Source organism: Cyclopterus lumpus, chromosome 6, assembly GCF_009769545.1.
Source record: "Cyclopterus lumpus isolate fCycLum1 chromosome 6, fCycLum1.pri, whole genome shotgun sequence".
NCBI classification, from domain to species: Eukaryota; Metazoa; Chordata; class Actinopteri; order Perciformes; family Cyclopteridae; genus Cyclopterus; species Cyclopterus lumpus.
The window spans coordinates 21,513,461-21,538,287 of record NC_046971.1 but is presented as its reverse complement, the minus strand read 5'-3'; the positions used below and the strand labels follow the sequence as shown (position 1 = coordinate 21,538,287).

The 24,827-nt window shown below is 40.9% G+C and overlaps 1 protein-coding gene across 1 annotated transcript; it reads left to right on the top strand.

Moving 5' to 3' along the window:
- The first annotated feature begins 1,243 nt into the window (after window positions 1–1,243).
- sf3b3 (splicing factor 3b, subunit 3) lies at window positions 1,244–24,827 on the top strand. Its single transcript, XM_034534870.1, has 27 exons — window positions 1,244–1,392; window positions 2,044–2,179; window positions 2,785–2,940; window positions 3,233–3,403; window positions 3,848–4,020; window positions 4,825–4,966; window positions 5,408–5,520; window positions 5,893–6,030; window positions 6,126–6,229; window positions 6,430–6,595; window positions 6,717–6,812; window positions 7,273–7,345; window positions 7,870–8,021; window positions 8,302–8,457; window positions 8,969–9,124; window positions 9,809–9,952; window positions 10,406–10,528; window positions 10,663–10,817; window positions 11,384–11,558; window positions 13,268–13,473; window positions 14,991–15,147; window positions 17,348–17,473; window positions 19,212–19,424; window positions 19,633–19,731; window positions 22,558–22,701; window positions 23,221–23,325; window positions 23,431–24,827. Exons 2-27 carry the CDS (start codon window positions 2,110–2,112, stop codon window positions 23,569–23,571), a joined length of 3,654 nt encoding a protein of 1,217 aa, XP_034390761.1. The 5' UTR covers window positions 1,244–1,392; window positions 2,044–2,109; the 3' UTR covers window positions 23,572–24,827.

The window sequence follows — 24,827 nt, the reverse complement described above, 5'->3', positions numbered from 1 at the left end:
CCCTTTCAGCCTATCAATCGCTGCTGCTTCTTCTTCTTCTTCTTTCAGCCATCGAGCGGCTCTCGTCGTTTACGGCGTGCACGTTGTCTGAATCTAGATTATATCTCCCCCTCTCTCGCTCTCTCTCTCTGGATGCAAAGCAATTTAAATGGACCTGGATAACAAGCACATACGAAGAAAAGAGAAAGAGGGTTCAACCTCGCTCTGCAGAGGAAACGGGTCGCGCGAGGCCGCCCGGTGCGGACGAGCCCGACGCCGAAGAGGAGCGCGTGATGTCGGATGAAAGCAGAGGACCGGCCACTGCTCTCAGCGACGAGACGGGAGGAGTCTTCCTGAGGGATGGTCCTCGTAAACCCCGGTGGCCATCGCTGTCATGCCATCGCGCATCAATCTACAACTTCCTGTTATATCTTTTCACAATATGAACATTTTAATATCCAACATAGAATGTACAGTCTTTGATGAATTAATGTCACTAGACAATGTGACAACGTCCAGATAGATAGATTATGTTTAGATCATAAGCAAAATATATAGACTAAATATATATACATATATCCTTCAAGAATATACGTGTGTATGCAATATACATATACCTACATATACAGTAGGCCTATGGCTGAACGCATGCATACAAACAGATTCAGTGGTTGACTAGTTGAAAAGTTAAAGTAAATAGTGAATAAAAAACTCTCACAACCTGTAATGAAAAAAGTGGCGAGTGCAAAATGTCTCCTCCAAATATCAAACTGAGAAGAAATCAAATAACCTGAGAATAAGAGCAATTCTGTTATTATATTATTTGTTATAGCCTGGCACCTAAATGAGTTCCGACACAAAACAGTTCCTTTACATTTTTCGGGACTACAACATCTGGTGGTTAAATGGAAATGAGGGTAGAAAACCAGATTGAAAGATTAGGTCTGGTCGGATGGACTAGTAGTCTGACTGTTATGCTATTTTGTGCAGAACCATTAATACATGAAATGCCAATATTCAGTATAGTGCACAATGACATGTTTGAAACATTTGTTGACACGATTACTAATGAGTAACATTGCACACACATTATTACACCTTATTGACAATGGATAAAGTGTATACAAGGGTAAAAACAACGATATCCAAACAATAAACGTAGTAAGAAAAAGGCCGGTTCTCTGACTTTAGAGCCGTTATTGAGCTATTTGTCGACATCTGCTGGAGGTGTGGCTGTACTACAGCAAGTCTCACATTTATGTCAGGCGCCGTGTGAGCCACCTTGCATGACGGAGTTTTGGTTGACGAAGGACCCCAAAACGGCGGCTCATCGTTGGCTTTTAGAGTTTCATGGAGATTGTTTGTGTAAAACCATATCCATCTGAAATCAGAAGCATCTGAACCAACACGTCGGTAAATATTGTATTGTGCAAATCTTCGGCTTGTTAGCATCCAGATGGACGTTGTATGCATGTGAAGCGTGGACGACCTCAGGTGTTATAGCACGGAGACGGGGGACGGCGTCAGGCAAAAGTGGCGCTTTCTATGAATGGGCTCAGTCCGTTGAATACAACAAGTGAACTGTTTAGGCTAACTGTGCACGGTTGTGACTTCTCAAGGCTGACGGTGCCGCCGCTGCTGCCTCGGCTTTGCAACAAAGGAGCCACGTTGGCAAACAAACTTGTTTTTCACACTGAGCGTGAAGTTCGTCTTTTTACTGCTAAGCTAACATTAGCATTGCTCGTCGGTCATTTGCATGTAAACTAACGCCACAAAGTTCAGTTGGTGTGTGCAGCGAGCCCCCTGGCCCTCTTCTTCCTCACGCAGGCTGCATTTCCCGGAGGTAACTCGTTGTTGGAAGGTCACGTTTACTAATTAGACCACAGTGCTAAACGTTACTTCCTCAACGGTGCATCTTTGTTCATTTTGAATTATCCCTCTAACATCCGACACACGGGAACATTTAAACGACTGGTCATGGGAAATAACTGCTCAACGTATGAGACGCAACTGTTCATACATAGTATAACCTACTAGCCCCTCTATGTACTTGTTTCCCTGCAGTTTTGAGCTAAGTGCTCTGTTTGCAGCCCCTGAACAACGTTGTGGGGAAGCCACAGAAAGGGAGCCATGTTTCTGTACAACATCACCCTCCAGCGTGCCACAGGCATCACTCATGCCATCCATGGAAACTTCTCAGGTAAGATCACTTCCTTTTTTCCTCTTTCGTTTGGTTATCTTAAGTCTTCCTTGCCACTGTCCACCTCTTTTGGCATTTGTTTTAACAAAAAGAACTAGAGTCGGGCTTTAGACCACACAGTGCTTTGTGGGGCGGCTGTAGTTCAGGGTAGGGTTGATGCCACAATCATGTCACCTGGTTTCTCCTTTCCTCGTGACAAAGTGTCCTTTAGCAAAGCCTTAAATGGCTCAAAATGCTTTTCTGTTTTGTTTATCGGGTGCATATGCCTTACATTTTCAGTGGTCAGTAGAGAGAATGCATATAGTACTCATCTGCAGAAAGTTGTATAGAAAATGATGTACTCTTAAATATTTGCTAGATTAAATGTTGATGCTTTTATTATTAAGTACAACAATGTATCATTCTTAACTTAGACATGCATACTGCACCTGCACTTTTATTTCTGTGAAAGGTGAGACGATTTTTTTGTGAGAAATTCTGTTAAAATTCCACTCCTGAGTTTGAACCAACTGTGTGAGAGAAAGGCAGTTGGGTGTTTCTTTCTAGTTGATGTCGGACACGTGGCCCATGCTGGATGCTTAAAGGAGATGTTTGTCTCTCGGTAGGAACCAAAATGCAGGAGATTGTCGTTTCCAGGGGAAAGATCTTGGAGTTATTGCGGCCAGATGCCAACACGGGGAAGGTGCACACTCTGCTCACAGTGGAGGTGTTTGGCATCGTTAGATCCCTGATGGCCTTCAGGCTCACTGGAGGAACCAAAGGTACGTAGCCATGGATACATGTTATACAAACACGGATAATGTAGTTAAAGATGCCATTCTCAAGGGATTTTCCCTCAGATTAATTTTTATGAAATAGGTTGATGTATGTTCAGAGTTGGCCGCTGGTTTCACATTCAACTACTGACAGGGAGAGCCTTCCCTCTTCCCTGAGATCTGACGTTCAACTATAATCCAATAAGCAAGAGAAATAAAGCACAGTTCTCTTAACTCCATGTGATACCTATTGTGTTTGTTTTGGTGTGTTCATCGATTCTCTTGTATTTTCTTATAGACTACATTGTTGTTGGAAGCGACAGTGGTCGTATTGTCATCTTGGAATATCATGCGTCAAAAAACATGTTCGAGAAGATCCACCAGGAAACTTTTGGGAAGAGCGGCTGCCGGCGCATCGTCCCCGGACAGTTCCTGGCTGTCGACCCAAAAGGCCGAGCTGTTATGATAGGTACAAAGTCATATCAAAGAGTCACAATGTTTGCATCAATCTGACAGCAAATATAATTTGTATGTCACACAGACAAGCTTAATATAACTCAAACACATTAAAATATGCGACTTCTGTTGCACACGCACATTAGAAACGGTTCATTGTATGTAGGGCAGTTCAATACACTACTGTAAAGGTACAGTAAACAAATATTGAAGGTCTGATTTATTGCGGAACTGTCAATAGACTGCATTAGTTTGAGTTTTGAGAATATATTTGCAGCTGTATTTTCAGAGGTCTCACCATAAATCCTGAGAATGATGATGCTATCTTCAGAATAGTGTAATTCTAATATATTGTATCCTAAAATCAAAATGGGTTTGTCTCGAAGAACAGCCATGCATATTTAAACTGTTACCTTCAGTTACATTAAATCAAGCCTTTTGTCCCTCCCCTGTCTAGGAGCGATAGAGAAGCAGAAGCTGGTTTATATTCTGAACAGAGATGCAGCTGCCAGACTGACCATCTCCTCTCCACTGGAAGCACACAAGGCAAACACACTGGTCTACCATGTAGTCGGAGTAGATGTTGGCTTTGAAAATCCCATGTTTGCCTGCCTCGAGATGGATTATGAGGTATGTCATGAAAATAATTGACGGTTTATAAGCCTTGTAAGAGATAACACACATTGGCTTGTGCTGCAGATGTGATGAGTTTGTCATATCTCTTTCCAGTCATTGAAAAATGGCATTTATAGACTAGTATTTTGGAAAGGCTGCTCCTGGGTTATGTTGGGGAAACATTGTGAACACAGCCCGAAGTCGGGCACATGCAGGTTGCTTTCTTCCCAACTTGTTGTTAAGCGTTTGAATTATGTTAAATTGATAAACGTGTGTGGTTCAGTTGCTTAAGTTGAAGTGCTTGCTAACTTTTGTCTGGTTTGTGATTCAACTCTGGCTATGATCAATGTTTTCAAATTTATGCTGAGTATTGTTGAGGGAGTTGTATAATAATGAATGGGAAGCCGGGGTCCAAACGATGAATGAGAACCCTAAAAACTGCCCAACAGTACTTTTGTACTTTTTTTTTTAACACAATGCTGCATTGTGACGGTAAAATGAACCATGACATGTTTAACATTTTATAGGAGTAACATTGGCTCACAGCGGGTGTGATTAACCTAAAAGACTAGAAATGTCTCAATGTCTCATGCAAAACTGTAGGCTATTAGCTGTGGCATTATACAGTTATTTTTATTAGGTATATATAAATATACATATATGTGCATACATTTCTGTCTGTCCTACCAGCTAGATTGTTACTTGTCCTGGGAAATTCCTGGATAATTATCTCTAGAAAAGAGTGATACCTCTGACTGCAATGCATTGGACTCATTTTGAAAACATCCAATCCTGTATGTTGATATTTACTCTTTCCAGGAAGCTGACAATGACCCGACAGGAGAAGCGGCCGCCAACACGCAACAGACGCTCACCTTTTACGAGCTGGACCTGGGCTTAAATCACGTGGTCCGCAAGTACAGCGAGGCTCTGGAAGAGCATGGGAATTTCCTCATCACTGGTAAGCACCTGGGCAAAGGGTGAAATAGTAGTTGTTCAGTTATTGGTTGCTTTTTGTAGTTGTCAGGAGTGAAAACTGTCACGCACATAGCTGCCACTCTAGGTTGGAGACTGTCAAAAGCAGAGTCTGGTGTACAGGTATGGCTTTAAGACATACAGGATTCTTAGATTATTAATAGTTATTACCCATAACAAAACGCCATTGATATGAGTTGTGTCTCTTCTCTGATTTAACAATGGAGAAAGATTTATTGTTGCTTTATGGACTCATGAGTCTGGAATAAAAGATATATATATCACCTCTGATCTTTGGCACAAGTTAACACACTTTGAAGTGCTAAGTGGGAAACTTGTATTGGAAAATACAGCCCATACTCCTATTGGATTGCATGTATTTTGATGACAAAGAAACGGATCCCACTAACCGCTCCTCTCTATCTAGTTCCTGGTGGTTCCGATGGGCCCAGTGGAGTTCTGATCTGCTCCGAAAACTACATCACTTACAAGAATTTTGGAGACCAGCCGGACATTCGCTGTCCCATCCCGCGACGCAGGGTGAGTCCTAAATACAGAAATACATCATACTTGTTACACTCAGCCAGCATTAACACACTTCCTGCACTTGCTTTCTGTCTTTTGCTCTGGATTCCTACAAGCACGGCAACAAAAACAGGCCTCTTCTCTTGACTGTTTATAAATTACAGCTTAAATCTTTAAACTGTAATTTAATGAGTAGTCATTTTGTAATCCAGTACAATTATTTTCAGTGGAAAGCTGTTTCTTTCTGTTTATTTGGAAGCTGTTCAGGCCTGTTTAAACACATCAAAAAGGCATCGGCCCAGCTCTGTTACAGTACCACTTTTTGTTTCTGTACGCACATTAATTTTTTTATTCCTTTCTCTCTTCCTCGTCTGTTCTTCACTGCAGAATGACCTGGATGACCCGGAGCGTGGCATGATATTTGTCTGCTCAGCCACACACAAGACCAAGTCCATGTTCTTCTTCCTGGCCCAAACTGAGCAGGGAGACATCTTTAAGGTTACCCTGGAGACAGATGAAGAAATGGTGAGCGAAGATGAGGGATTGATGGAGGGCCCTGCTTCTTGATTTATTTATTTGCCAAATGTTTATACTTAAAAAGGTTTTGTGTTCTTTCTCAGGTCACAGAAATCAGGCTGAAATACTTTGACACGATCCCTGTAGCAACAGCCATGTGTGTCCTGAAGACTGGCTTCTTGTTTGTGTGTTCAGAATTTGGAAACCAGTAAGTCCTTTGTCAGCATAATTTCTTCAATTTTTTTGTTAATTAGTATTAATTTTGACAGAATACAACTATGAACCATGTTGTTCTTATCGTACTAGCCTTGAAAACATTCAGATCGGTGTAAAAATATCTTTTAGAATTCCTGTGCCTTTTTTGTCTTTTGCTTCTTTTCTCTCATGTTCTCTTTTTGTTTTCTTTAGTTACCTTTACCAGATTGCTCACTTGGGTGACGATGATGAGGAGCCTGAGTTCTCCTCTGCAATGCCGTTGGAGGAGGGAGACACATTCTTCTTCCAGCCCCGCCCCCTCAAGAACCTTGTGCTGGTGGACGAGCAGGAGAACTTATCACCCATCATGTCCTGTCAGGTCAGTGTGTTTGTTTGCACGCACTTGTGCCGGTGCAGCTGGGCCTCCCCATTACCTGGGGGCAGTATTGCAGTGCATTCCTTTGTTGGCTCATTGTGTACTTTCTTCCTGTTTTTAACAGATTGCCGATTTAGCCAATGAAGATACACCACAGTTGTACGTTGCCTGTGGTCGAGGACCCCGGTCTACTCTGAGGGTCCTTAGACATGGACTGGAGGTATGCACGCAGACTTATCAACACAACATGCATGCATGCAGGCCAGGACACACATACACACACACTGTTGGCTGAAAAGTGATGAGTTTGTTCATGTCTCTTCTCTGAATAAAAGCTGAAGATTCTCTCAATCGCACTGATTTCAGCAAAAACAGAATGTGGTGTTTTTATGTCATACTTTCTTTACTCGCTGCCTTTAAACATAGCTGGTTGCTCGGCATTGCTGGTCCTTGATTTGTTCTCATGTTCAGTTTGAATGCAGATCCCACTTGCGAGTAAACACACAAAGCAGGTGTGTTTCTCCAGGTAAAGTGTTGCATGCTCAATAAACAGGCAACCGCGCTATGAATGTTGTGAGCCTCGTGCAGCCACCATGGCCCACACTGTCATTAACTGCTCTCCCTGGATACAAATATCGCTGCCTTTTCTTTATCTTCCTTCCCCATCCGTCTCTTATCAGGTGTCAGAGATGGCTGTGTCTGAGCTGCCTGGTAACCCTAACGCTGTGTGGACAGTACGCAGACATGTGGAAGGTAAGAAGATCTCTCAAAAAGCCAACTACTTTTTATCCAAACTAGTAAAAGTCAATGAAATGACACGGCTGTCTTAAAATGTGTGGTGTTTGCCAGTAGTACACACTATAGCTTGCTTTGCTCAGTTTTATCAAGATTATAATAGCAAGAAAACCGCTGCATCAAAACCTTACATTGATGGCATTTAAAACATTTTTTGGCACGTTTTGTTTTTTGTCATTACCTGCATTAAAGCCAATGACAGCGAGCGGTGGTCTGCAGCAGCTCTGGGTCTAACCTGTGTAACGGCAGCAGATAGCATGCTGATTAGGCAGTGTTAGTGCAGTCCCCTGCAGGTCCGTGACTATCAATGAGTACTCATTTCCGCTGATGCAATGCAATACAATACAATACATAAGCGTTGGAAATTGTCACAGGCATTACATGTGGCATTGCTATGATTTAGATTATTCATATTGTTTTTCTATTCAGTAATATCCTTTTTCTTATCTGTACTTTTTGCCTCTATTCCTTTCTTTTACTAGACGAGTTTGATGCCTACATCATCGTGTCTTTCGTGAACGCCACTCTGGTTCTGTCCATCGGAGAGACTGTAGAGGAAGTGACAGATTCTGGATTTCTCGGAACAACGCCTACTCTCTCCTGCTCACTGCTCGGTGAAGACGCGCTGGTGCAGGTGGGTGTGCCTTAAACATCATCTTTGTTCATACCTGGGATGATACTGGACAACAAATAGTCTTCAGCATTTCATTTTATTATGTCACATATCCTGAGTGGATAAATAAAGTCTCCTTCTGCCTGTCTGTCCATTTGATATATATATATATATATATTATAGCAAGCAGTATTTAGAATTGCAACACTAAAACATCTTGTGTATGTTGGAATAAGTAAATGGTAAATACAAAGTAAATATCAATGTTGCCATCTATTTTCCTCCCCGATTCTCTTTTCAGGTGTACCCAGACGGAATTCGCCACATCCGAGCGGACAAGCGTGTGAATGAGTGGAAGACTCCTGGCAAAAAAACCATTGTCCGCTGCGCAGTGAACCAGCGGCAGGTTGTCATCGCCCTCACCGGAGGGGAGCTGGTCTACTTTGAGATGGACCCGGTAAGAGAGTACATGTTTTTTCAGCATTTCATATCTCATGCTTCTTCAGCTTCCTAACAAGCCAAGTTTATTTCTTCATATATATTTTTTTACAAGATTGGCTTTTTTTTGCTTGAAACCAGTGAACAACATCGACAACATTTAGTGACCGACATGAAGCACTTTTTTTATTTATTTTTTATCCGTTGTTCATTTTGTACTACTTCTTCTATTAAATAAGGAAATACTTGTTACCTATGTAATTCACACAGGAATATAAGTTTAAAAAAAAAAAGGCTTAACCCGTTGGTTATTTCATAGTAACTATTGAATTACCAGAATACATGCTCTGTTGGAATTTATATTGTTATCGAGTTATAAAATGACCTTATCGGGAAAGAAGATTTTGGCTCAGCCTTACAAATTTTAAAGACAAACTAATTTGTTCTCCGGTACCATAATAAACAGAGGAAAGAACTGCGCTGACTCTGCATTGTAATACTGTTTCCCTCTTTGTGCCCTTCCTCTCTAGTCCGGTCAACTGAATGAGTACACGGAGCGGAAGGAGATGTCTGCAGACGTGGTTTGTATGAGCCTCGCCAACGTTCCACCTGGTGAGCAGCGTTCTCGATTCCTGGCCGTGGGACTGGTTGACAACACTGTCCGAATCATCTCCCTGGACCCATTGGTATGACCAGTATACTAGTTTGTAAATGTAATAGACCCATTAGCAAATATACCAACACTGAACATTTAATGGTTGTGTGACTTCACAAATCCAAACTGTTGTGAAAAATGTCAGTGATCGTCAGTCGAGTGAAGCACTGTTCGTATTTATATAATTGCCCTTGATTTAGTTAGCCAGTCTTGCTAGTGAGTTGGTGTAATGAACCGACTATACCTTTGATGTCCCGATGCCATGCCAAGTACCGATCCCATACCAGTTTTTCATTAAAGGGAGTGTGAGATTTGGTGGCATCTAGTGGTTAGGTTGCAGACTGCAAGCAACAATATGTTCCTCCGGGAAACTGGTTTGTTACTACATGGAGCTACTCTTGCCAATACAAATAAGCAAAGTCCCATCCAGGATACTAGTCTGGCTTTGATATTATTCATGAATAGAATTTCTACAGTCAGCTACGGTACAACTTAAGTAGATAATCCGGTGAAATCAGTGCTGACTTTCTGAAATGATTACTTGTTCCCAAAAGCTTCAATCAGCCTTTTGATAAACTTAAAAATGTAAATTGTTAATTTCTTCTTGTATCTACATTTTTATGTGTTACAATTTAGTGAGACTATTTTTTAAAATAGTTTCCAGCCTTCTGTATGTTGAATTATTGTCAACCCTCTGAATCTTTATCACGTTCAGGACTGCCTACAGCCGTTGAGTATGCAGGCCCTGCCAGCCCAGCCAGAGAGTCTGTGTATTGTTGAGATGGGAGGGGTCGAGAAACAGGATGAACTTGGAGAAAAGGGAACCATTGGCTTCCTCTACCTCAACATAGGACTTCAGGTATTAATTCTCATTCACCCAACTGATTCCAGAAATGTTGTTTTTCTATCACCTCCCTGTGTGGTAGAAAATATATTCATATTCACCACTTAAAACTTTGCAGAGAACACTGCAAATCATATCTATTCTACCAGTTTGAGCTTTTTGATACTTCCAGTACCTCATTTTAACAACATCTTTATATCAATATATGATATACTGCGGCCATATATATATATATATCTATCTATCTATCTATCTATCTATCTATCTATCTATCTGCAACACCATATAATATATAACCACAACTTCTACCAACCAATTACCCACAATTTTGTGTTAATATTTGACTGTTAGCACTGGGGGGGAAAATAAGGTATTTTATATTTATCATTTTATTGGACAATCTATTTGGATATTTATTTTAGATCATGTCATCTAATAAAATGTGTGTGTTTGATCCCCCTCTCTCAGAACGGTGTGCTGCTGAGGACTGTGCTGGACCCAGTGACCGGTGACCTGTCAGACACCAGAACACGCTACCTGGGGTCACGACCTGTCAAACTCTTCAGAGTCCGGATGCAAGGACAAGAAGCTGTATGTGACTATCACATTTCTATGCATCAATACACATAAAATGAAAAAAATTGATAACGTGTCTTTTTTGTAATTTTGAAAGGGCAAATGATCATTTATTTAATAAGAACTTGTCTGCCTCCTCTCACTGACAGGTGCTGGCAATGTCCAGTCGCTCTTGGCTTAGCTACTCGTACCAGTCTCGCTTCCACCTGACCCCTCTGTCATATGAGACTCTGGAGTACGCCTCTGGCTTTGCATCCGAGCAGTGCCCTGAAGGCATTGTGGCCATTTCCACCAACACACTGAGGTATGGATGCCACACTGCAACATGGCCGCCGCCTTATTTGTCTTGTTGATTTTAAGACATTTCTGAAGTGTTTGAGTGGCACGCACAGTCGTCCATCCTTTGCCATGTATCACTCCAAAGTAAATAATAAGATCTTCCGGTATATAATGGCTGTGCAACATTTCCTGATGTACTACACCTCCATCAAGTGTTGTGATGGTGACCTGTCAATTAAATGTGTGGTAGGACAGCTCCGTGGAGGACACAATGTCACCAAAGTGTCATTTTATCATGTTAGAAATATCGCATTTCCCTCTCGGGCCGACACAGAAAAACAAATGCACGTTTCTAAAACCCCTAGGCCTGATTATTGCACCGCACTCGTTTGGTCTACCGAAGAATGTTTTTTTGCCTGTGCCATTTTAATCTTGCAGCGTGACGCACTTTAGGCTGCATGGTTGTATGAAAGGTGCCATATTATGTTTCCTAAATGTACATCTTTGGCGCTCGGCTGTATCCCTCAAGTAATAATAATTTGTAACTGTCCTCCCCCTTCTGTTTTTTCTCTTTTTTTATTCGCCTGGCAGAATCTTGGCTTTGGAAAAATTAGGAGCCGTCTTCAACCAGGTGGCCTTTCCTCTGCAGTACACTCCCAGGAAATTTGTTATCCACCCGGAGACCAATAACCTCATTGTGATCGAGACGGACCACAATGCCTACACCGAGGCGACCAAAGCCCAGAGAAAGCAACAAATGGCTGAGGTATGCAATGTCAATGAAATGATGCTGTAATGATCCATGGCAGTAATAATTGATTAGAGCCGAGAGTTGGTCTTTTGGTTAGATCTAATATTTTTCCAGTTAAAAGCTTAAAAAGCAACTGTAACAGACGTTGCTCTACCTTTCTTGTCCCTTTTAAAGAATAGTCCACTATAATCGGTATCCTTTGAGTTTGTGGGCTGAACTAATTAGAAGTATGTGGTCAAAGGTTACTGCCTGTTTTAGTTTGGGCGAAAATGAGGTTGAGTCATGACTTTGTCTAAATGTTTTCTCACTTAATTCTTTCAGCTTTTAAAAAGATGAGTCTTTGCCTTGTCCAGTCAAAGCATGCATTTATCTATGAGAACAAGTTGCAGCTATAAAAAATAAGAAAACATCCCAGAGCGATTTAAGCCAGCGCCGCGTCCTGTTTACTCTGTCACAATCAAAGCAGACAGGTTAGCAATATCTGGAGCGTGTGTGACTTAAATGGGTTTTCTAAATATTTCTTCATTGCCCCCATTTTAAGAGTCATTTCTGCACAGCTGCTGTTCAGTCCTGTAACATTACTCCTAGTGTAATACAAACAATGGTGAACAGCAGCAATATGTCACACTTAAGGAGCTGGAACCTGCAAATGGTTCAGTTTTGCTTGATTAATGACTGGACCGATTATCCGGATAGTAGCCAATTGGTTTTAGGTCGATTGTTTTGGCTCTAGTGCACATATCAGCTGGTAAGAATCCACCAATCGGAAGACACCAGAACATATCGCTGCATACATATGTTGCTGGTAGCAGTTTTTATTAATAATTAATTGATGTTAAACGATTATTAATGATTCAATTATGATTTAAAACCCCATAACTTGGTAGAAAACAGTGATGGTTCTCTGCTAACGCCATCATTTTGAAAAGAATTGGGAAAACTTCAAAATGTGAATTAATAAAATCTTCATCAGGGTTTTTATGGAGTTCCTCTCAGTGTACAAAGACCTGTTATTTCATATACACGCATCAGATGATCATGTTCTTCATAAATTAAATATTTATTTGACTAACTACCTAATTGTACTACGAAACTAAATAAATGAACACATTCCTTAAACCTCTTGAAATAAACAGGCTTTTATTCGGTGCTCATCTTGACAGGAAAGTTACAGGCAGAGTTGAACATAAACTAACTATACATAACTTTTATAAACTCAGATGTTGAAATTAGGAGATTTGGTCAACTTCAAGCTTGAATAATTAATGTATAAAGATGCACTATGTAGTGAGTCAGGAAGGTAAGATAAGATATTTGCAAATATTATATATATATATTTATATTTAATTTATTTATTAGTAAGACTAGTACTAGCATATCAAGTAAAAGTTTCTTTACATTTTTCAAGTAACAATTAAATGTGTGTCTGTTTCTCACGAATGTGGATGCTCATAAAAAAAACCGGAAGGATTGGGTAATAAAACATGGTACCGGTTTGAGTGACACTCCAGGCACATTGTAGATTGATAGTCTGAGCCACTTGCTGTCTTCTGGGTTGTGAGAACAGTTCCTGAAAGAGGTTTATTAGTGAAAATTAATTGTCTATACATACCACTGAACACGTCAGTCACCTGGTGATGGGAGATGATGGCCCAAGCTGGCCAAAACGCTGCGGTATCCCCTCGACTGACCTACTTTGTTCTTTATTGCTGTTGCCTCGGTAGGAGATGGTGGAGGCTGCTGGTGAAGATGAACGAGAACTGGCTGCTGAGATGGCCGCTGCCTTCCTCAACGAGAATCTCCCAGAAGCCATTTTTGGTGCACCCAAAGCTGGAGCTGGACAGTGGGCCTCGCTGGTGCGTCTTATCAACCCCATACAGGGTACAACACTGGACCAGGTGCAGCTGGAACAAAACGAAGCTGCTTTCAGGTGAGCAGGTTCTATTTCACGTATTGCATCCAGATGGGGAAAGACTGAGCAGACAAAAAGAAGAAAGATATGGCTCAGTGCCTGAACGTGGAATATCGGGTAGACCTGCCATATGCACACACATGAGTTATTATCTGTTGTGGAAGAGTGGTAAAGCTGCTGCCAATCTGTCATACATCAGCAGGAAAGCAATATTTCAACTGCTCTGCAGTCTTCTATATGCCTCTGGTTTGTAAAGGCATCTTTGGCAAACCCTTGTAGACTTTAATGGCAATGAACCTTCACTCCCAGACTTGCCACTCCTACCGTAATGTACCGCGTACCACTGGAAAGCTCCGCTTCTTAGTGTTCAGAATCCTTTGGAATTACGTCGTAAAGCATTAACTTTCAAAGAGTTCCGGTAATTTGAATTTGGCATGTCACTTTCTGTGGCCGGAGACGGGGTTCGTACTACAAGAGTTTTAGAGTTGTGAAATTAACAGCTGCATCCAGAGTATTTTTCCTCGGCATAACAACGCACATCAAACCCACGGGACTGCACCGCCCCGGACCAACAACACTGTTCCACTGAAACGGATTCTTTTCTTCATGCCCCTCATCAATCTAATCTGAATTTGCCCATTAGCTAAAACAGAACAAAGGATCTTTTTACAGTTTTGTTTATATCCTGTTATCTGGTGACCAGTTCCTGGTTCAAGAAAGAGTCATCGTCATCGTCGTCGTCATCGTCGTCGTCATCGTCATCGTCATCGTCATCGTCATCGTCATCGTCATCGTCATCTTTTCCTGCAGCTCCCCCGCTCTGGGGCAAACTCTTTTTAAATCCATGAAGCTTTTTAAATCCATGAAGCCGAGAGAGACGGCGACAGTAATGTTACCGTGTCGCTACATTTTGATAAAGTCCTGGCCCGTCTGCCCGTGGTTTTTGCTGTTTTTGGCTGGGGACAGTTTCTGCTGACACACACACACACAAAGTGATGTTTGAGAGGAAATATTCTTGAATGAGTTGAAAAATGTTTTTTAGGAAAATGCTGCATATTGTGTATTTTTATTAAACCATGTACACTTGTAGTTACCATATTTAAGATTGTTTGTTTTTAACACAAAAAAAGGATTTACTCTTGTAAACAAAGTGCCACATACAATATTAGTTTCTTAACTAAATGTAAAAAGGTCATAGCCGATGCTTGGTGCCCGTTGAGGAATTTTGAGCATCTTTTGATAATTATCAGGATAATAGGATAATCCTTTTAGTCCCTCAGCGTGGGAAATGTATGATAATATCGTTAATTGCAATTACTTTGCAATTTACTTTCCATATTATCGTAACATGCCTAATCAGGATTGTACATGGCAACATAAATGTGCATGTGCCTCTTAGCTCAATGCAAGTGGAAACCTGATGGGAGAATTTAGAAGTTGGAGTATACATCTATGCTACAAGAAATACGAACATGTACCCAAGAGCCTATAACTCACACCTCCTGTTCCCTTTTCCTTTGTTTGATATTTTTCAGCGTTGCTGTGTGTCGGTTCCCCAACACAGGAGATGATTGGTACGTTCTGGTGGGCGTTGCCAAAGACATGATTCTCAACCCCAGATCTGTGTCCGGTGGCTTCATCTACACCTATCGGCTCATCAGTGGAGGCGAGAAACTGGAGTTTGTGCACAAAGTGGGTTTGACGCTTAACTTCTCCGAAACTTTATTCTTGGATATTTATTTTTTACCTAAGAATCACCTCGAGGAACTCATTTGCAAATTACTCTCAAAGTTACTACCGATGGAGCCAAGTAATCTCGAAACTTCTCCAGTCAAACAATACCTGCCATGGATCCTTTTCTGTCCTGATTATGAATATAAGTTGTATGGATGTTAACACAAACAGTCAGCCAAGGGCTGGAATGCTTCCACTGTGGGTTTGCCAGTTGGTGGCAACATCAGCATGCTTCCACATTGTGCCAGTCGAACCCCCTGCTACTATTACTTAGCTTGCACTGGAATGGCAGGGGCAGAACCTATGACTCAGGGGTGAGTTTGCGAAGCCTGGTTTTAATGTTACAGTTCTGTGATTTAAAGTAAAGAAATGCACGGCACAAGGGAGTGAAAGTGAAATGTAGGCAATGTGACTGACATGTTACTGGGGTCAGACACCTGTACATACAGTCTTTTGAAGTAGAAGTGGGATTGTGTCACATAACAATTTAGTGGGGGCAGAGTGTTTTTGTATGCTTGGTGAAAAACAACACTTTTTTTTTTTTTTAAATGCGAGTTGGATAAAAAATACGAGTTGGACGAGAGAGAAGTGTGGTCAAAGTCCAACGGGCAGAACTGCCTTAAGGAAAGTTTTAAACATAGAGCTTCCCTCTGGGCAACTCCCCAGAACCGTGTGCAGGATGGAGGCCATCAGCATGAATTATCCCACAAGCCTTTGTTACCTGATATGGATTAACAAGGGGGAGAGTCATGAGGGTTGCATTGCAGTGGTGTCTGCCACTTCTTTCACGTTAGAGGAATTTCCCAACCACTTAACCAGAGCAGATAGTTTCGATGAGTCCATCTGGTGTGAACGCACTGAGCTGATGCACATGCAAGCCCAGATGGAAGAACAAGTATTCATCCCCAAGTTGAGAGACTTCTGTGCACATTAGTTGAAAACACATTTATGACTAGACATATCTGAGCCTGACTGTTCCTACTGTTCTGATCATTTTAGCCCTCTTATAACAGAATCTAAAATGACAGGCGAGCTGAGGGGAAAAGAAAATATATTTTTGTTTGAAGAATGCATTTATTTGCTCAAATTTCTAAAGCATTTCAAGTGTGTATTTGTTTTCAATAATATGGCCGGTTGACCAATTCAGCATAATCTGGATGCGGAAATGGAAGTGCAAAGGGTCAAATTAGGCACAAATTATCTTGCAGTTTAGAAGATGAGGCCTATTATGAAAGAGGTCTTCAGAAAAAAATGTTTGGGGAAACTTTGATCTATAGCTTAATAATGCCATGGGATTGCCCCATTCGGTAGAAAAAAGATAAACACCCTAATCTCTCTGATACAGATTACTTCAGTTGCCACGCTATTTATTTTAATTTAAACATAAACAGTTTTTTGCAATTACATTGTGAATTTTCTGAAAAGAAGATGATCCCGGTTTGAGAAGTCTAGTTAACATCTCTATGCAATGATGGCAGTTTTAGCTGAGCAAGGAATTGCCATCCTGTCCCTTTGTGTTTTTAAAAAAAAAAAAAAAAAAAATGTTTAAGGTCTTATATACATTTATTTATTTATATGTGTGTGTGTGTATATGTATGTGTGTGTGTATATATATATATATATACATATACATATACATGTATGTGTATGTGTATATATATATATGTGTGTGTATATATATGTGTGTGTGTGTGTGTGTATATATATATATATACATATATATATATATATATACATATATATATATATATATATATATATATACATATACATATACATATATATATATATATACATATACATATACATATACATATATATATATATATATATATATATATATATATATATATATATATATATATATATATATATAGTGTATATATATATATATATATATTTATATGTATATAAGACCTTAAACAGAAGCCTCAATGGGAGAGTAGTCCAAACGTAACTGCTGCAGACCAGAAGGATGTCCTCTTCACAGCAAAGCGTGCCGATTTGAATTTTCTCGTACTGTGTTTAGTGAGACATTGGATCCTTCTTCAAAAAGATGGCCTTCTACTCCTAAAAAATGTGTTTGTTTAAACAAAATAGATGCATCTCAAACAAAATGCCTTAAATAATCTTCTTAGCTTTGTGTTTTGGTTGGCAGACCCCGGTAGAGGACGTGCCTTTGGCCATTGCTCCATTCCAGGGACGAGTCCTGGTTGGAGTTGGGAAACTGTTGAGAATCTATGACCTGGGCAAAAAGAAGCTGCTCCGCAAGTGTGAAAACAAGGTAAGGCGAGGACACGCGTTCATCTATGTGCCTAATGCATCTCTTTATGTTCTGTTGGCAGTTAATGTGATTATTTTAGTCACATTGGGCCTCGTGCAAGAAGTGATATAAACTCAAGAATATCTTATAATCCGATTTAGATAATTGTATTTTTTAAAGTATAGTGATTGGCGCTCCAATCCAATTAGATTTAAGAGCTAAAGAAATTCACTGATCCAAATGCCGTGCATGATATTCAGTGATTAGCTTCTCAGGCATCATGATGGAGCCACTCCACAATATAACTATTTTGATATCAATATCTAATCATCTTTTCTTCCTGTTCCAATCCAATTATATTATGACATGCATCAAGCCACCAAAGTCTTTCGTAGCTGCATATCACGCTACGTTTTAAGCCTACTTTTTAGTGGTCTAATAAAATGTAAATTTGATTTGAACAAATCCAAATATTTCTTTATACTGCGACTACGTCACAGTTCAGAAGCCGAAGATGCGCCGACTTCCATTTCACTTTGACTTTAATGGCTTAATTTGATAAATGAAACTTGAGTATATCAAATTAAAGGTGTATTATCTTTACCTTTTTTATAGAAACTAAATAAGCCATTGATTCACTGTCCGTGGGTAAAACATTTTTGTTGGAGTGCACGACAGCACTGATTTTAAATGAGTTTAATTAAATGATGTATCTACTTTATTTATTCAATATAATTTGAAAGCATTCCAATTTTAAATCATCCACACTAAAGTTTTATAAGGACAGAAATAATAAGATTAGTCTTTCTGAGAAAATGTTTGCTTTTTTACAAATATTAACCTTTAGTTGGAGTGTGTGACGACTGAATGGTGTCAATCTACATTAAGATCTGTGTCCTCAAGGCCTCTTTCTGGCAGAACAGAGCACTTCATCTCAGCTTTTCATTGAAAAAGTGGATCGAGCGCTTTCTTTAATGTCTCTAAAACAACTATCTTGACATTATAATAAAAGTGTACCTTTCTTTTTTTCTTGCCACTATAACCATTGTTGTATTTTAAGTTTCTATATCTATCTAAAACTGAGGATTCCTGTTTCATTCTTTGGATAAATGAGCTTATCGCCTCTCGGACAGCCGAGACCACGCTTACGATAACGAACCAGCAACATTCAGTGTCCGCCCGGTTGATCTGCTCTCACAAATGGGCGTTTCGGCCTTTTTGATAGTTGTGTGTCTGACACTGACACATTTTCAATTTGAAGTGCGCCGGGCACACGCTCTCATTGGGGTGTGTGTGTGTGTGTGTGTGTGTGTGTGTGTGTGGCTTTGCACCCCGATGTGTAAACATCAAGTGTAAACCGTTTAGACTTTCAGCTTTTAGATTTATTTATCTATTCTACTCTTATGAAGCCTCCTGGTTGCTTGTAATGTTCTAAATAATTGGACATTATTTTGAATAAGGCCTAAAGAAAAAGGTGTGATAATTTATTGATGAATACTTATACAAAAAGAATGACGTACAAATCTCTTTGAATATATAAATTGTAATAGGATCACATATTACATGCCCACTGAGTATAAATTGGTGAATGGAATATGTACATGACTAATTGTAAGAGAGGACAATGATCACATCATATTTCAATGTTAAAAAAAATGACTTGCGTCCTTGAATTTCGTTTTGTAATTACCCATGTATGAACAGTACATGTGTCTTTGAGTGTGCTTCATTGGGTGTACTTGATTGCGCTCCTGTTTAGCACGTTCCCAACCTCGTGACTAGCATCCACACCATCGGCCAGCGGGTGATCGTGACTGACGTTCAGGAGAGCCTGTTCTGGGTTCGTTACAGACGCAACGAGAACCAGCTCATCATCTTCGCCGACGACACATATCCCCGCTGGGTGACCACGGCCTGTCTGCTGGACTACGACACCATGGCCTGTGCTGACAAGTTTGGGAACATCAGCATTGTAAGTTTGAGGATGGGGAGTGTTGTATTGAATGGCAGACAAATGTCACACTTGAATACACCTTATAATACATCAGATTAGGTACAATTGCCTCTTTGGTGAATTTGACGCAGAAAAATCAATTGTCTGTAACGCAGAAAAAAACTTCTGGATCTCAGTAGGACTGCTGACGAAATACATGTCTTCATTTTCTATTAAATTGTCTCAGGTGCGTCTACCCGCCAACACCAGCGACGATGTGGATGAAGACCCCACAGGGAACAAGGCTTTATGGGACAGAGGCCTCCTAAATGGAGCATCACAGAAGGTAAAGCAATCATTCTCCAAAGCATCCGCCCTGTAAGGTCCACTTCACAAGCTTCGTCCTGGTTCAGGCCTGTTCTGAGGGTTAGTGCCTGAAAGGGTTAATTACCATACAAATTAGCAACAAACGGTTTGTAAGTTTACATTGACAAACGAGCACAATTCTTCACATAAGTACCAATAACGCATGAGACTGACCAGATTATTCCTCAGAATTTATGTGTCGGACAGGAATGTAGAGAGAGCGATCGTTGGTTTTAATGTTGAAATGCTCACTTTGGCCTTTCAGGAAGAGATATTGTGTCTTTTTTGTTGAGCCCAAGCCAGACAAGTAGCTACTGCTACTGCCATAATGTTAGGCCTGTACTAGTCTGCCTCCTCCACTGTTCTGACCTCCAACCACCAATACAGAGACACATGCACATACACAGACTGCATAACATCGACAACCACAAGTCTAACCTACTCACAAATGCACGTGTGTAAACACACAAACACACACTCTCCTAGATTGCAGAAACACACACAGAACAACTCATCCCATATTTAAATGCTGGTCAAAAACTGTTTAGGTAACAGATGGACTGGGAAAGTCCCTTGACTTTAGACATGAGCCGGTTCCAGTTGTCTTTGACACAATGTTTGTCAGCTATTTTTATCTACGTGCACATTGATTAAGAATTTGGTTTGAGTTTGGAAATGTACCATGTCTGCATTTAGATGTGGCTGAGCCTGGAGGAGCTTAATTATCCATACATGGTTTGGCTAAATGCTCTCCATTAGATTATATGCATTCCACTTTTATTTGATTTATGCATCTCAAAAGATCAAGGTCAGGCAGACAAAGTGGTCCGTTGAGCAAGATGAAAGGTCTGCCTGTCTTAACCCAAATGTCATATTGTGTGCGAGGATGATTTCTGTCATGTAGTTCAAACCGTTTTCTACAAAGTCCGCGGCAGTGGAGGAATATGAGGGTTACAGGGGTCGGGCCTCCACCGCCCTGCGCGGTCACGCGTCACCCCGCTCCGAAGAGAAACCTGTTTTTTAATTGCCGTTAGGAATATTTTAACAATAAAGTGTACACCGTCGGTATTTAACACAAGATTAAAAAGGGTTAACAGCTAAATAGTTTGCAACACCTGTAAATAAGTCAAACTCAAGTTAATGAGCAAAGTGTTTTGACACAAAGTTTGGAGATTTGAAAAATCAATATCTGACCTAGAAGGCTCAATTCGAAGACCTCGGTCCATCTTTTCCTGGATATATTTTATATACCCGGTTGCTCACAGCAACTCTCCACCTCGGACACTTGTGTCCGTCCAGGGGACAAGCAGGGCTTTCTTACTGACCTCTCAGTACACATTAATACAAGACTTTGTGATGAAGCATAAAAAGGAATGACATCGTAGTACAGATTATATCAGTTACATACTGTACATCAAACATAGGTTATATTGTAGAGTAAACACACTATATAGGTACTCTACCACAAAGTTCATAGCTGCTCCTGTTGTGCGGTCTGCAGTGTTAAACCACCTTAGTCCTAGATAGTTTTATTATGATATATACATTTTAAAGCTGGATAATTGATAATGTAGCAAACAGTAGAGGCATAAACCCGTCTTTGTTCTGCTGCGTGTGTGTTGCGTATATGTTTGCCGTCATCAGGCAAAGTCACACCAACATGAGATTCTTTCTTATGTTGAAATGCACCGAGCCCCCTTTACCATTGAGGCCGGAAGATTCCCGGTTACATTAATTTGTTTATAGCCTCTCAGGCCCCTGGGCCCTGTTTACACACAGCTACATGTGTGCCTGTCATTGACCTATTCATACAGAGCTACCCTGTGATATGTACCTAAGGAATAGTATTAGTCCCGGCCTTTGTCTTTAGGATAAATTCACATTAAATTGCAGGCCTTCCAACAGAGGCGAAGATGTGCCTCCATGAACTGTCAACATGATTGAGGGTGGCAGAAAGCTGCCGTGACCAGGACTAGCTGAGACATGGTGCCTAACTACAGCCTCACAGAGCATGCCCGTAGACGCTTAAGCCAGTCATGCTTCTGTCTCAGTTGTGTGTCTCTCTTGTGTGCTTTCTTGATCTCATGCCGTCTGTGTCCTATATATATGCAGTTTGCTCAGACTAAAATTACGGTTTTATTGCTCCCGAATGCTGCATTTGTATCCTGGCTACATCCTAATTATTAGCTCTAATTATTGACAAAGCATGTTTTTGATGGTTATTGGATTAGATCTAACCATACGGACCAATTTCCTCTGAGCAAGAGATGACTGTGGCAAAGTCACGAAGACACACAGAGTTCATTTAGTTAATTTGTAATTGCAGCTTGTCTGGATGGATGATCTTGAGACATGAAATGGTTTCAATGACAGCTCATGTCTTAATAAGACTGCGAACAGATAGAAGCTATCGGTGTTAATCCCTGACAGGAAGTCAAAAGGTCATTAATATATAATTGTAGGCTTTCTCTAACCTAAACCTGACAGATTGTTTGTCATCTGGAACTGGGCGGACACAAAGTATGTGGCAGGTGATTCGATGAACACTCTGTCAATCAAACTCTTACAAGTTGGGGGACAAGCAAAAACACGGAATAGACAAGGAAACGCATTGAACATGTTAACGCGCATTCAAATTAAGGGCGTCACCCAGATGTTTCATTAATGAATTAATAACATTCCTATTTGCTATCTGTGTTGTCATTATGATCTGTTGGTGTCTCTGAAGTGATCATCTGGTTGGGTTCTACCAGACATCAAAAGAATATGACTGAATTTCTCTTTTCCCCCACAATCTTCTCTCCAGGCTGAGGTGATTGTGAACTACCATGTTGGTGAGACGGTGTTATCCCTCCAGAAGACCACGCTGATCCCTGGAGGTTCGGAGTCCATGGTCTACACCACTTTGTCTGGAGGCATCGGCATTCTGGTCCCATTCACCTCACATGAGGTATAACTAACACGCACACACGTCATAAGAGGATAAGGCCCTCGCTGAATGGAGAGATTGTCTTTTATTGTGTGCCGAATCTTTCATTTAATATAAATTAGACAGAAAACAAGAGTTTGCTCATTCAACAATCTGAATGTCTGTTCTCTATTAATTTAAGGAGCCTGTGACTTATTTTCTGCTGCACTTTCCAGCAAATGGATCAGAATAAAAGCCATGTGACGGGATTCTCTCCACTCGAGAACTTTATAATTTGAAAGGAAATGAGTTGCAAATAAAGATTATTATTATTGAAAAAAAATGATGTTGTCCAAATATAAATAATTGATTTTCAGTTTATTTCTGCTGCAACCTGCACGTGGCATGCGGAGTAAATGGTTGGAGCCCTCGGATCTCGAGAAGAGACACAGCTGAGACAGTCCAGTGCGAATGGCTGCTCGAACCTGTTCACGTGGACGTTTTGTGAGCACCGTATTTTTTATTTTCCTCATGTTTCCCGTTCTTTGTCTTTTTGTCCAGGACCATGACTTCTTCCAGCATTTAGAGATGCACATGCGCTCTGAGTTTCCTCCACTTTGCGGCAGAGACCACCTCAGCTTTAGATCCTACTACTTCCCAGTCAAGGTTGGTATTGTTTTTTTATACGTCTCCTTCAGTTGTGCATTTCAGCATCGTGGACTATTAGAAACCAATATGTGTCTTTTTCGTCATCTTGTTATTTCCTTCCAGAATGTGATTGACGGAGATCTATGTGAGCAGTTCAACAGTATGGACCCTCATAAGCAGAAAAGCGTGGCAGAAGAGCTGGACAGAACACCACCTGAGGTCTCTAAGAAACTGGAGGACATTCGCACTCGCTACGCCTTCTAATAGTACACCTTTTGTGCAGCTGGTGTGGACAGAGATGCGCTCATTAGGACTATTACACGCAAATCCTTCTCTGCATAAGCATGCCTCTGTTCCGGACCTAGATTGATGGACATTTATGGATTGTTAAATGTTTGACTGTGGGCAGATGCACACTGGATGACATGGAAACATACCACAGGATGTCACATGCTTCTAATTCCCGCACATTGCTCAGTTATGATGCGAGTCACATGCACCTCTTCGCAAATACTTTCAATCAAGACTCAAAAGGTGCGAACACCCACACAGCTGTGCCCGGCATCCCTCCACATGCATACTTGCTGACTAATTTACAGAGACGGTCCCTTGAGTTTTGTTTCACAACTCCCCTGTGTTGTTGTCAGAAACCCCACACATGCAGTGTCACAATCGCATGGAAACATGGCAGGAAGTGTCGGCCAGCTCCGCTCTCTTTAACGTTGCTGGATTGTGTCCCCACAATCGTATCCATTCACACGGACGGCTGCGTGAACGGCGTTCTCACAGACACGTCTGTCGAGATCGGCCATTCACACACACCTGTGTAAACCGAATTCACACCCTCTCGATTGCGCGATGAGCAACAGTCGCACTTTCAGCCCTAAGAGTACACACCCTACATCTGAGCATCTATGTGAATGCGTTCTATTTTAATGGTTTTTAGCTCATGCCAAGCAGCGAAGTGTAGTTATTGACACAATTGGTTGATGTCACGCTGCCTTGACGGAAGCTTGAATGCTGAGGATATTTTTAGTGTCTGTTATTTAGCAATACAGTGGTATTTCATTTTGGCTAAATTAAACAAATGTGTTTTTGTACGGTATGATTTGTTCATTGTTTATTGATTAGAATTCTGTTATGATGCATCTACCATAGACAAGATGGTATTATTAAATCATTCTTAGCCCGTTGTCCTACCTGTGTGTGTGAACATGTTGGCTCCAGGCTCTTGAAAGCATATTGCTGACTTGCAACTGAGAACCAAACAGGAGCCAACGTCTGCCCCACTCTGGGGCCACAGTTCAACAAGTGTTGCCATATACTGTGGCATTAGAACTCAGACTAAATAAGTGGGTGGAAGAATGCTGAAGGTTTGCACTGGGTGTTGTTCTTCTCAGTCCTGTAAATTCCCAACCTCAGCCACAGCATTCCTCAGTAGTCACTGAATTTAGGGGGTTTGTGGGATGGGGGCAGTGGTCTGTTTCTTGTAAATAAAGTTGTCTCTGTGTGTTATAATA